The 12671-nt window shown below is 50.7% G+C and overlaps 1 protein-coding gene across 3 annotated transcripts in view; it reads left to right on the forward strand.

Moving 5' to 3' along the window:
* Positions 1-12671, forward strand: part of Parvb (parvin, beta) — an 83647-nt gene that overhangs the window by 68125 nt on the left and 2851 nt on the right. For all 3 annotated transcript variants that reach the window (NM_133167.3, XM_006520532.3, XM_030248364.1), the window contains 4 exons: positions 3241-3302; positions 3668-3736; positions 8686-8787; positions 12536-12608. In NM_133167.3, the coding sequence (NP_573395.1) occupies positions 3241-3302; positions 3668-3736; positions 8686-8787; positions 12536-12608 (306 nt within the window). The remainder of the gene's footprint in view (positions 1-3240; positions 3303-3667; positions 3737-8685; positions 8788-12535; positions 12609-12671) is intronic.

Raw genomic sequence — 12671 nt, forward strand, 5'->3', positions numbered from 1 at the left:
TAGTGGCCCTTCCTCCCTGGTTCCCCCTCCCCACCCCCGACTCAGGAGCCCTTTCTGGTGCTGACAGGATTGGGTGGGCAAGGGTGGAGTCCCCCTCCTAGTTCCAGGCTCAGTTTGCTGAGACCCAATCTCTCCCATTTGCCTTCCCAGCAGAGCCTGTGTTAAATTAAAACTCTGACCTGACGTTCACACCCCTGGTCATTGTGCACGAAGGCCACTGCACTAAAGGACTCAGCTCCTGTCAGCCTCCCTCCCAGACCACCCTGCTCTTGAATCCACTCTGGCTCCCTGTGTTTCTCTTTGCATGTTCTCTGGCTGCAATGCCCTTCCTCTTCTCATCTCTCCAGCCAGCCTGGCTCAGACGGCAAGCCTCTTTCTTCCAACCTCTTGTCCATGGCTGCGAACTTGGGTGCTGCCAGAGACCAGCCGGACAGAGTTGCTCAAACCCCAGAAGCTGAAGGTTATAGGAGGAGAACTGTGGAAAATAGGAGCCCCCCCCCATCCTTGTCCTGGGGGTGGCACCTTGATGCCAGGTGCCCTGTAGCTCACTGTGGCCCCAGCCTCTGCTTTCAAGAGTTGGAAATGTAGATTAGGGAAAACCTTCCTATTCTAAATGAGGCTGAGTTAGGCTCCAGGTACAGACCTGGGACCCTCCTGTCTGTGCCTTTCCAAACTAGTGACTTCTCCAGTACAGGAGGGAAATTGATGGGGTCCCCAGACATGGGAATTGGGCTTGTCCCTGTGTCCCCACCCTGATTCTTGATGCTCACAGAGGCGGTGGGGAACAGATGTGGTTCCATTTAGCTAGGGAAGGGACCTAAAGTCTGTGGGCTTTCTAGTCACACAGTGAGGATTTGAACCCAGCTCTGCCCTGTCCCCACCATCCCTGGTCCTTCCTCTTGGCTATGGAGCCACATTTTGTGTCCTCTAGGCCCCAGGTAAGCAGCCAGCGTGGGAGGCGCCCAACAGCCTCCCACGCGGCACTCTGCCAGCCCAGCAGTGGCCCAGCTAAATAAACCGGTGACGTCAAGAGCCTGAGCTCTTGGGGCTTTGCCTAAGCCGCTTTGCAGGGCTGCACTTCTTCTGAGAGGAGTAAAGCTCCTTTTGCCCCTTTACAGATTGTTTTCTGGGGGATAATCTGACTTAGCTGATTATGGAAGTGAGTGACATCTGGTGCTAACTGAGGGTGGCTTTTTGTCCCCACCAGTCCTTAGAGGGAGGCACTGCCTTTCCCCCCTTCCCTAACCATCCCCCCTCCCCCCAGACACAAAAGGTCCCTTCTCTCTGTTTAGCCTCTCACCTTCCCCAAGGCTGAGGAAGAGGCCCCAGGTTGGATGGAGCTGCCTCCAGAGCCTGGCTGGAATCTCTGGCACCTTCATCTTGGGGCTAGGTTGGTAGGGGGCTAACTTTAGACCGTCCTGTTTGGCTCTTCTCCCCAGAACCCTGGCTCTCTCAGCTCACCCCAGCCTTCTTTGCTCTCCTCCTTCCTCTTCCTCAGCAGCCCCTGTCTCCTGAGGTGGGGGAAGCCCCCCTGTGCCTTACCCCTAGAACCAAGAAGACAGAAGTCAGGGCCCGGGTCCCACTCAGTGCCTCCCCTCCCGCTGCAGCACTGTTGGCCCCAGAGCCCCCAGGCCTCTACTTGACCTGGGCTATAGTCATCTATCCCAACAACTTCTGTGCACCCAGTCTTACAGACGTAAACAGACATTTGGGTTCAGAGGGCACCTCCAGAGGGATTCCAGGTTCCTGTGTCCCTGAACGAAGAGCAGAGCAGAGACACACAGTCGCAGCCAGAGCAGACTAAGGAGCATCCACTTCTGAGGGAGAATGTGCCGCCCCCAAGTGCAGAGCTGGGCTTTCACCTTAGAGCCTGGCTTTCCCTTCCTTTGCATAGTGAGGATATTTTGGTTCATTTGAATAGAGTAGGCTTTTCTGAGTGTGTGCTATTTGTCACATGTAGTTCACACAAATTCATGTGTCAGCATGTCTCATTAGCATCTTAAATTTGCCCCTAGGGGTGTGCCACACGGTTACAATGAGTCCCAGGCCACCCGCAGACACTTTGGAGTGCATGTGTGTCCTGAGCCAGTGACACAGGCACATTTTCATATTTGGATTTGTTTTCCTTTGTCAGCCCTGTTGGGCTGGAAGGTGTCAATTGTGGTTGGGGGGGGGGTTGGGGGTTCCAGTGTTCCTCTTTGCCAACTTGTTCCTTTCAGATGCTAATTTTGCAGAGGCTTTCTGTTCTCTGGTGGCCTCAAGTAGGGAGGGATGGGGACTTCTGTGCTGTTTGTTTGGGTGGCAGCTTGCACAGATGTGAGCAGGTCAGAGTGAGCAGGTCGTGGTTCACCAAGGAAGAGGGAGGTCATGGGCTACCTCAGGTTGAAATAAGCAGCCTTCAGGCTTCCTGCCGAGGACACCAAAGGCTCAGGTGCCTTCCCCCTGAGCTCCTCCGCTGAGCTTGCCCTGTTGCTGGAGTCAGAGGCAGGGCAGGAGTAGGAGAACCATCCATCTCTCCCAGAGAGTTAGGAGCTGAAGGTCCAGCAGACGGTACTGCGGGGGGGGGGGGGCAGTGAGGCTCTGTCAAAGGCATGTTAGTGCTTGAGGGATGCAAGTGTGCAGAGAGGCCATTTTGTAAAGGCTGGGAGATGTGTGGGAGCGTGGCCATCTCATAGCCACGGGAGAGAGGATGGACCACAGTCTAAGAGCCGTGAGAGGTAGGGGTTTGAGGGGCCAGTGGCGAGAAGTTGCCCAGTTGCACATTCAGAGATTCTGGATGCTGAGGGGGAGGAGGCTGGTGGAGCTAGATAGAGGCTGTGGTCATCCAGAGGTAAGAGGAGGCATGGGGGCAGCGGAGCTGGCCAAGAGTAGAAGAAGGGGGAGTCACAGTCAGCGATAACGCTTAGGGAAGGAGAGTCAGGGATGCTTCAAATGCTTAATCAAAACTTGCAGGCACCCAAGTACGACCTGGTATCCCATACCCAAAGCGTTACTGTTACCAAGGAAGCCCCACGCAGCTGTTGCTCGTTAAGGCAACCCTCACGCCTCCTGCTGCACTCCTACGGGGCAGTGTCAACCTGCAGGCTCCTCTGCTCTGGCAGAAACCAGGGGGATCAAGCAGAACCCCAAGGGAGAGCAACCAGAGAGGGCTATTTCTAGAACTGAGAGCTGAAAGGTTGGGAATCAGGGCCGCCAAGTCCTTTCTAGAACTCTCTGTGTTCTCTCTTGCATGTCCTGCAGAGCGGGACGCCTTCGATACTCTTTTCGACCACGCCCCGGACAAGCTCAACCTTGTGAAGAAGGTAGATTATCTCCCTCCCTCCCTCCCTAGCCTGCTCCCCACCCCCACCCCCGTGCCTGGTGCCTGTGCAGACTCTGTCTAGACTCTCTGCAGACCCAAGGCAAGCCGAGATGGGGATGAGAGACATTTGGAATATTCTAAAGTGTGCCCTTGTGTATTGAGACCTCTCCCAGCAATGTGTGCTGTGGCGATGCTCTCTTACAATACTGTGCTATTAACTAGAGCCTAGAGTTTGACACAGCCTTTTGGCGATAGCCATCAGAGGAGGGTTTGGAGTATGCCAGCCTGCCATATTGGGGGCTCGGGTCCGGGGGGTCCGGAGAAGGTTGCTGGTGTAATGTTGTCTTTACCTCTCTGCCTTGACAGTCTCTCATCACGTTTGTGAACAAACACCTGAATAAGCTAAACTTGGAGGTGACTGACCTGGAGACCCAGGTAGGCAGGGCTTCGGTGGAGGCTCCCTCTGGCCAATGCTTCTTGCAGCTCTCAACTCAGGTGGGGTGTGGGAATAATCAGGACCACCTTGTTTCTCTCAGGAGAAGCTCCCAGAGTGTAGCTTGTGGTATTGCTCCAGCCCAACCAAGCTGGCTGCTTAGACCCTTCTCTGTGTTTCCTGTAACTGTGGCAGACAGAGATGGAAGGCTGAAGCCAGGGTGGGAGTCCAGAGTTACAGTGTGGGCGGGCTGGCTCCTTCCCACTCTTGCTGTGGCTCCTGCTGCGTTTCTGCAGGCAGGCTCCGGTGTTCTTGCATCTGTAGATATATTACTTCCATCTTCTGTGGCCTCCTCCTGTGTCTGCATCTGAGTCTGCATGTCTGCGTGTTGCCCAAGGCTCTCTGTGCCCCGTCTGCTTCCCAGAGCTAGAGTCTAGAAATGGATGCCTGAGAGCAAAGAAATGACACGCTGGAATAGAGCCCACCCTGATGACACAAGGACAACTGAGACCCTTTGTCCAAGTGAAGGCACAGGTTAGGATTCTAGCTTATTTAGGAGAGAAACAATTCAACTTTTAGTGCCCACCCCCAAGACTCCATCTGACCCTGCCACTGGCCCTTTGTTGTGCGGGTCTCTGGGTCTAGAACATTCTGTGCCCTCTGCTTCAGTGGTGGAGACATGGCAGCCTCACATTTGATCCCATGACAATATAGAGACAATGTCCCATCCAACCTGGGCCCAGCAAGATGGCTCAGCTGGTAAAAGTGACTGCCAAGAAAACCTGATGACCCGAGTTTGATCCCGGGGGACCTACATCATAGGAGACAAATGGCTCCTTCAAGCCGTCCTCTGATTACATAGGGACTATAACACTAACCTGATGCTCCGCCCTACACGTCATACAAATTACAGGAATAGTAATAAAATTAGCATCCGTTTGGGGACTAGGGACAAAACTCTTTTGCCATCTGTACCTCAAACACTCCTTCCTCAAGCTAGAGTGCCCTTGTAGTGGTGACAGTCTCTAAGCACACAACATGCCTTGAAGGCCCAACTGAATTTTCCCCTGGCTTAGTTGTGTGGTTGAGTTTTGGGCCGGAATCCTTGGTGCAGACATCCCTAATACGCAGCTGATCCATCCTAAACCCCTGGGCATTTTCTTCTATTGCTTTCTCTTTCTTTAACTTCTTCTCATTTGCTTTTCTAATTAAAAAAAGTAATTCAGGTTCATCGTAGAAATGTCTAAAAATGAAGATAAGGAAAATAAACAAAAGTTGCCCTAATCTATCACCCTGAGGGCGCTGCACCCTGGGCTTTGTTCCATGTACTTCTGGGTATTCTGGGTGTAGGCAGTATAGTCTGCTTTATGGAGCGGATTTTGTGTGAGTGTGTGAGTGTGTGTGTGTGTGTGTGTGTGTGAGAGAGAGAGAGAGAGAGAGAGAGAGAGATTGAGAGAGAGTGTGTGTGTCTATGTGCACATACGTGTGCGTGATTTGCAAATGCATCTCTTATTCTTGGCTGTTTGTTCATGCAGCACGCTTGCCGGGTGACACTTTAGATTTCCTGAAGCTCCGGAAGCTAAAGTGAAAAGCTGCTTCTCTCGCTCCCTGATGTCCCCCACCCCCAACTCCGCCTGGGTCTCTTTCAAAGTGCTCATGCATAAAACAACACACTCCCTTTAATAACAGTCGATCACACTGGACAGCTGTTGTGTAATTCGCTGTTATTTTTTTTTCTCCCTAAATACATGGGCATCTTCTTGAGAGAGATGGATATCTCTGTCTGAAGCTATTTCGCTTTTCAGTCTGTCAGAGGGCTCCTCCCTCCCTCCCTCCCTCCCTCCTTCCATCTCCTCCAGACAGGGGATTCACCTTTGCCTTAGATTCACTTTGTAGCTTAGGCTGGCCTTAAACTTTTGGTCATCCTCCTGTCTCAGCCTCCTGAGTGCCAGGGTTATAGGCGTGTACCATTATGCCTGGCACTGGTCTCTGTTAACCCCAACCTTCTTAGGTTGGGAGGTGCGGCTCAGTAGCATAGCCATTTGCTGAGCATGCTCAAGGCCCTTGGTCCCTTACCCAGCACTGTTAAAATCATTCCCTTCCCTTCAGGTGTGAGGCTGCATTGGCGTTAAGCGGCCCTGTGATTAGACCCCCTTCCTGTTCCTGTGCATGCTGCCTAGCAGGTGCTCTGCCCGTGGCTATTCGTGCCCCGTCCGTTTCCTCGGGGGGGCGGGGGGGTTAACATCTAGAAATGAAATCAGACATGAGGTTGTAAGTACAAAGCAGCATGCACCATGCGGCCTGGGAAGGTCTGATCATGGGAGCTGGCACCAGCCATGTGGGCAGCTGACCTGTATCTGCTGTCATCTGCCTTTCTTTTTTTTTTTTTTTTTTTTTTTTTTTAAGATTTACTTATTATATGTAAGCACACTGTAGCTGTCTTAGGACACCCCAGAAGAGGGCATCAGATTTCTTATGGATGGTTGTGAGCCACCATGTGGTTACTGGGATTTGAACTCGGTGAACTCAGGATCTTCGGAAGAGCAGTAGGCGTTCTTAATCACTGAGCCATCTCGCCAGCCCTCATCTGCCTTTCTTATGTGATCCTGCAAAATACACAGCCAGGGCACCTTAGATCAGGGGAAAACCTGCATTTTTGCTTGTTTTGTTTTGTTTTTTTTTCTTCTGGGCTATCATACAATGTATAATTTAATTGGATGGTGCTGGCATCCAATTAAATCTATGCTTGGTGGCTGGTCTCCCTAAAAGGCCTGCCACCCGCTAACAAATGACCTGATGCCCTTTGCTTGTTAGAGACAATCTCCCCACCCCCACCCCCCGATCCCGGTTTTTAAAATCAGATATTTCTGATGTTCCCTTTTCTATGTAAGTCTCCAAAGGGGTGTCTGGCCTTCTTCGGTCTCATTTACATATTTGGAGTTGCTAGTCTCTGCAAGCTGAAGGCCTCCAAGGCTTCCCATCCATCCCCTTACCTCTCCAGGAGTCCTGCCTGGGAATCTCAGAAGACTGGTGGAGGTCTTCTGTGGACTTGCCATTCACTCCTGCCATCGCTGGCCATGTGTACAGAGGTTGAAATATGTCTGGTACCATTGGAAGCTACCTTTTGTATTTTAGTAGGTTTTTCAAGGGCCAAATTCAGGGCTCAGCAAAATGGTTCAGAGGATGAAGACGCTTGTCTCCAAGCCTGACAACCTGAACTTGATCCTGGGAACTGCATGATCGAGGGAGAGAACTGACTCCCCCAAAGTGTTCTCTGACATCCACATGTGCAGCATGGTGTGTGTGTGTGTGTGTGTGTGTGTGTGTGTGTGTGTGTGTGTGTGTGTATACAAATAAATAATGTAATTAAAAGAGAATCAAGGGGCTGGAGAGATGACTCAGCCGTTGAGAGCAGTTGTTGCTCTTGTAGAGGAAGGACCTGGGTTTGGTTCCCCGCACCCACATGGTAGCTCACAACCATCTTTAACTCCAGTTCCAGGGGATCCAATGTACTCTTCTGATTTCCATGGACATTAGACATGCACATTGTGCATATACGTACACACATACGTATATACATAGGTACACACATGCATTTATACGTACATATACACTTGTAGATAGAACGTTCATACACAAAACATCTAAAAATTTTTTTTAAATATTCAATCTCAAGACTTTTGACTATTACTTGCACAGTAGTGATGTTATCAGCTGTCTTAGTCAGGGTTTTACTGCTGTGAACAGACACCATGACCAAGACAACTCTTAAAAGGACAATATTTAACTGGGGCTGGCTTACAGGTTCAGAGGATCAGTCCATTATCATCAAGGTGGGATCATGGCAGCATCCAGGCAGGCATGGTGCAGGAGGAGCTGAGAGTTCTACATCTTCATCTGAAGGCTGCTAGCAGAATACTGACTTCCAGGCAACTGGAATGAGGGTCTTAAAGCCCACATCCTCAGTGACACACCCACTCCAACAGGGCCATTCCCTGGGCCGAGCATATACAAACCATCGAGCATATACAAACCATCACACCGCTGTCTACTTTGAGAGGTGATGACATATAAATCGCCACAGTTAAGATGGTTAGACAGGGGACAAAGTCAACAGAGGTTGGGATTGAGAGGGCAGGTGCCATGTGACCCCCATGTGTGAGATCCCCCAGGAATAAAACCCCTAGAGACAGAGGCTGATGGCGTATATTCCTATTATCAACTCCCAGTACCCACACAGCGGCTCACAGCTGTATGCAACTCTAGTTCCAGGGTATTCAATACCTTCTTTGGACCTCTGTGGGTACATGCGGTACACATACACATATACACACATTCATATAAAATAAATCTAAAAGAGCATTCAAGTTGTGTTAAGGGGGTTAAGTTGGTAAATTTTGTGTAATATATTTCAGGCACTCATTGCTACCTCTGCAAACAAAGCTATTGCCTCTTCCTTTCTTGCTCAAGGAGGAACAATAGGTGTCAAGAATGAGGGTCCTTTGTTCTCTACCCCTGATCCCTTCCTGTGGGTGACTAGGGCACCAGCCTCCCCTCCCCTCCCCCTTCCCCTCCCCTCCCTTTCCCTCCTCTCCCCTGTCCTCCCCTCCCCTCCCCTCCTCTCCTCTTCTTTTCCTTTCTTTTTCTTCAATGAATTTATTTATTTATTCATTTTACATCTGGATTGCTGCCCTCCCCCCTCCCCTCCCCTCATCCCATGGCCTTGTTTCTTGAGCTCTGCTAAGGGTTCACAGGACAGGGTTGGGTTGCTGGATAAAGGTGAGGTCCTGGAATGGGCACTGCAACCAATAGAGCAGCCCCACATTTTCCTGCACACACGCAGGGGGTCTGTCCACTGCACACACACACAGAGTGTCAGTCTACTGCACACACAGAGGGAGTCTGTCCACTGCACACATGCCCCAGAATTGCCATTGAGTTTTCTCTGTAGTTTGCAGATGGTGTGTACCTAGTTCTACTTCTGGGCCTTCTTGAAGACTACTTTGTCCCCCTTCACAACTTCTACCTGACTCCTGACAGCTTTGACCAGAAGGTAAGTGCCTTATTTCCTGGGAGCGGGCCCAGCCATGCTGCCTGGGGGAGATAGAAGGGATGTCCCTTGGTGCCGATGGGCAACTTCAGCTCCTCAGTGTTCTTTAGAATGTGAAGCCACGTAATATCTGGGATTCTATCTGAGCTCCTCGGAGCCAGACTGAGAAACCCCTTAGTAGCATGCATGCCACTGTATGAGGCAAGTGTGTCGCTTGGTCATGCCCCCGACATGTCTTTCCCACAGGCTAATATTGTTTTTAATGACGCTGGTCGCAGCACCCTGGGTTTCTCTGTTTTGGGAGCCACTAAATGTCATGTCCCGGTATGACACACGTGTGGCTTTGCAGCGTGTGCCTCCTGCTTCCCGAGCCTGGCTACGTCAATTTGCTTCTATTTTTCCTCCTGGCACATTGGGCTTTTTCTCAAATATTTACAATAGTTCTTCTGACTCTGCTGGGGACGGGTTCCAGGGCCCCCTTAGGTACCGAAGCAGGCAGATGCTCAAGTCCTACATGTGAAATGTCGTATACAGCACAAAGCCTACGCATTTCCTCCTGTAGATGTGAAATCCTGTCTGGTGGCTTATGATACTTAATGCAAATATGCAGATGATATGGAAAGTAGCTGCTTTCTGTATTGTTAGGGAGCAATAGTGGAGGGTGCTTGTTCAGTATGCTACAGAACCCCCAGACACGGTCTATTCAGAGTTGGTGTCATCTGAAGCTCTATGTGTGTGTGTGTGTGTGCGCACACGCATGTATGCACACTCGCGAATGTGCATACATGCTCATATTTGTGTGTGTTTATCTGTATGCATGTGTCTGTATGTATGTCTGTATATGTGTATGTCCCACTCTGTGTATACATACATGACTGTATGTATGTCAGTGTGTGTACTTATGTGTGTGCATATGTATATACATTTATATGCCTGTATATAAATATGTGTGTATGTGTATATATATGTGTGTTTGTGTGTATATATATATACACATATGTATATGTATATATGTCTTTATGTTCATGAGTGTACACATATAAACATGTATGTGTATTCATTTATATAAATAATGTATGTTTATGTATGTGTGTATATGTGTTCATGTATTCATGTATGTGTGTATGTGTCCTCATATGCCTGTGTGTGTATATATATATATAGATATATATGTGTGGGTGTGTGTACATGTGTGTGTGTGTATGTATATGTTTGTGATTGTGTGTATACATGTCTGTATATATGTGTGTATGTACATTTTATTTCTGTGCCTGGTTTTCTAGAACATTCCTTCTGCAGAAGCCTATGGGCTGGCCCTTGAGTGTCTCTGCTCATCCTGTGCTCCCTGCAGTTAGGTCTGTCACTGCAGAGTTAGTGCCTCACTTCTGGGGACTTGGCAAAGACTAGCCTGGGTTGCTTGGGACTCATGGCACCTGCCACTTTATTTTTCCAAAGTGCGAGGCCCATGAGGCACGGAGGCAGACGGTGGCAACCGCGGTGGGAGCCAGGGTGACAGCAGAGAACGGGCCAGTGTTTATCAATCTGCCGGTTCCTGGCACCAAGCAGTCTGTCTGCTTGTGGCCAAATGGCGTTCCTATCGTGCCTGCAGAGATAGAATTGGACAGATTAGAGGGGTCTTGGCATGCTGGAGTCCACACTGGGGATGGAGGGAGAACGGATACAGTGAGGAATGAGCAGTACAGAGCTCGTTAGGACCATGGAGCTGCTGGAATTGCAGACACCAGAGGTTAGACTGTCAGAGGTGAACAGGTTTGTGCATATCCAGGCCCCTATGTGGCTGTATTATCTCCAGGAAATCGTGTCTTTCTTTAAACTAATAAGAAGGCCGGTGAGAACAGTGGATTTAATCAGTCGAACTGGGTCTTTGTCCAAACAAGGCTTTGTACAGATGGCAGAAGTCCATTCCTCAGTTTGGCTTTCTCTTTGAAACCAGGATGGACATCTATGCAGGCCACTGCCCTGACCTACAAATCAAGGACACCTTTGGTGACGAGCACACAGCGAGAGGGTCCTCCCACTCTCCAGGGAGATGGGAGGTCAGGGTGTTGGACTCTGCAGGCACCTGGGGCCTCCTCCTCAGGCAGGCATGGGAATTGGGTCCCTTTCTTACATATTCCCGTGTTTGTTCTGACCTTTTCCTCCTCGGGGTAGTGGTGTGGGTCGTCACAGCAGTGATTGCCACGCCTCTATGAACCCTGACCTGTGTATTTGTCTCCTAGTCGTAAGGGCTGGGAGGACCATGCCCTGCACTGAAGCAGGCAGTGCCTCTGATCAGCTCTGTGGCCTGAAGCTGAGGCTCCTTTGCTTTGGTCTCGGGCATCTTGGTGACATCTCAAGAGTGCTGAAGGAGCAAAGATTTGGCAAGCAGAGTAGGGAGTTGTACAAGGGGGTGCTCCCTCAAGCGTAGCAGAAGCAGGTATCTTTAACCAAAGATATCAGGCTGGGGAGTGTTGTTCAGTTGGTAGAGTGCTTGTCTCGAAAACACACATTCTGGGCTCCGTCCCTGGCAATGTGTAAGCAGGCACAGTGATAAACACCGGTGACTGGTGGAGGCAGGAAGATTAGAAGGTCAAAGTTATCTCCCTATACTTAGAGGATAGCCTAGGCTAAATGAGACTGTCTCAGACAAAGACAAAAGCAAACAGTATTAGGTTGGAGGACTAGCTCAGAGGCAGAGCTTGTGCCAACTGCACAGGGGTTAACTCTCAGCACTGGGGTGGGAGTGGGGGTGGGTGGGGGTGGGGTGAGCCACAGGACTGGGCAGCCCGGACCCTGTGGATTCCTGCCTTCTGTTAATTCATAATTGACATTGTAAGGGAGATTATCGCTGGCATTCCTGGCTCACTCATAGTGGAGTGGCAGACAGTGCTACTACTGGAGAGACGGTTGGTCACTATGAACCCTAAGGCCCGTCCAGCTGGCGCCTGCTATGTCCTTGCTGGTTTGATGGTCCATCTCCCCACCCTCCTTGGCTCAGGGCAGATGGAGGCTGCACATGGTTTGGTTGGTCTTGACCCCTGTAGACTTTAAGTAAGACAAAGAGGATCCCACTCAGAGCTTCTCCAGCAGTTAGCAGAAAGGAAGCCTCAATTCCATGGGTAGGGTAGGGCAGGGCAGGGCAGGGCAGGGCAGGGCAGGGCAGGGCAGGGCAGGGCAGGGCAGGGCAGTCAGGTAGGCAGATGTTAGTGGCCAGGGCCAGGGACCTCCATGCTGGCCCTTGAGCTAACCTCAATTCCAACAGGGTCCCCCAATTGCCTGAAGGACAGTGTACCCCACAGAGACACAGTCCAGGCATGCCCGGCTTGCCCAGCTCCTTGGTTATCTGACAAGGTAGCATGAAGCTGCCCTGTGCTCAGAGGAGTACCCTCAGGGGCTGAGTGCCTTTGCAAGGGACTTGTCCTCCCTCAGACTCAGTTTCCCGATCTGTCATTTCTCACCATGTAGTAGATGCTGGCTCAGAGGCAGCACTTGGATCTGAGTCATGTGTGGAGGAGGGCAAACTGGGAGCTGCCATTCTTACATCATTCTTTCAGGTCCCTGGCAAGGGGAAGAGGGACTGTTGTGTGGTCCCCATCGACTCCCTGTGCCCTGTCCTGTGTCCTAGTGGGCTTTGTACAAAGAGGAAGAGTCAGTCCTTTCTATACAGAAAAAAGGATTGTGTGGACATGGCCGGGTGTTAGGGACATGGACCTTACTGGCGCTGACCCTGCTCCTGTCTTGTCCCTGACAGGTGCACAACGTGGCCTTTGCCTTTGAACTGATGCTGGATGGAGGCCTCAAGAAGCCCAAGGCACGCCCTGAAGGTAACACACCACCAGAGCAGCTCCAAGCATAAGACAGGGACAGCAGGGGTCAGGGTCCCAGGC

Source organism: Mus musculus, chromosome 15 (assembly GCF_000001635.26).
Source record: "Mus musculus strain C57BL/6J chromosome 15, GRCm38.p6 C57BL/6J".
Classification (NCBI taxonomy): Eukaryota; Metazoa; Chordata; class Mammalia; order Rodentia; family Muridae; genus Mus; species Mus musculus.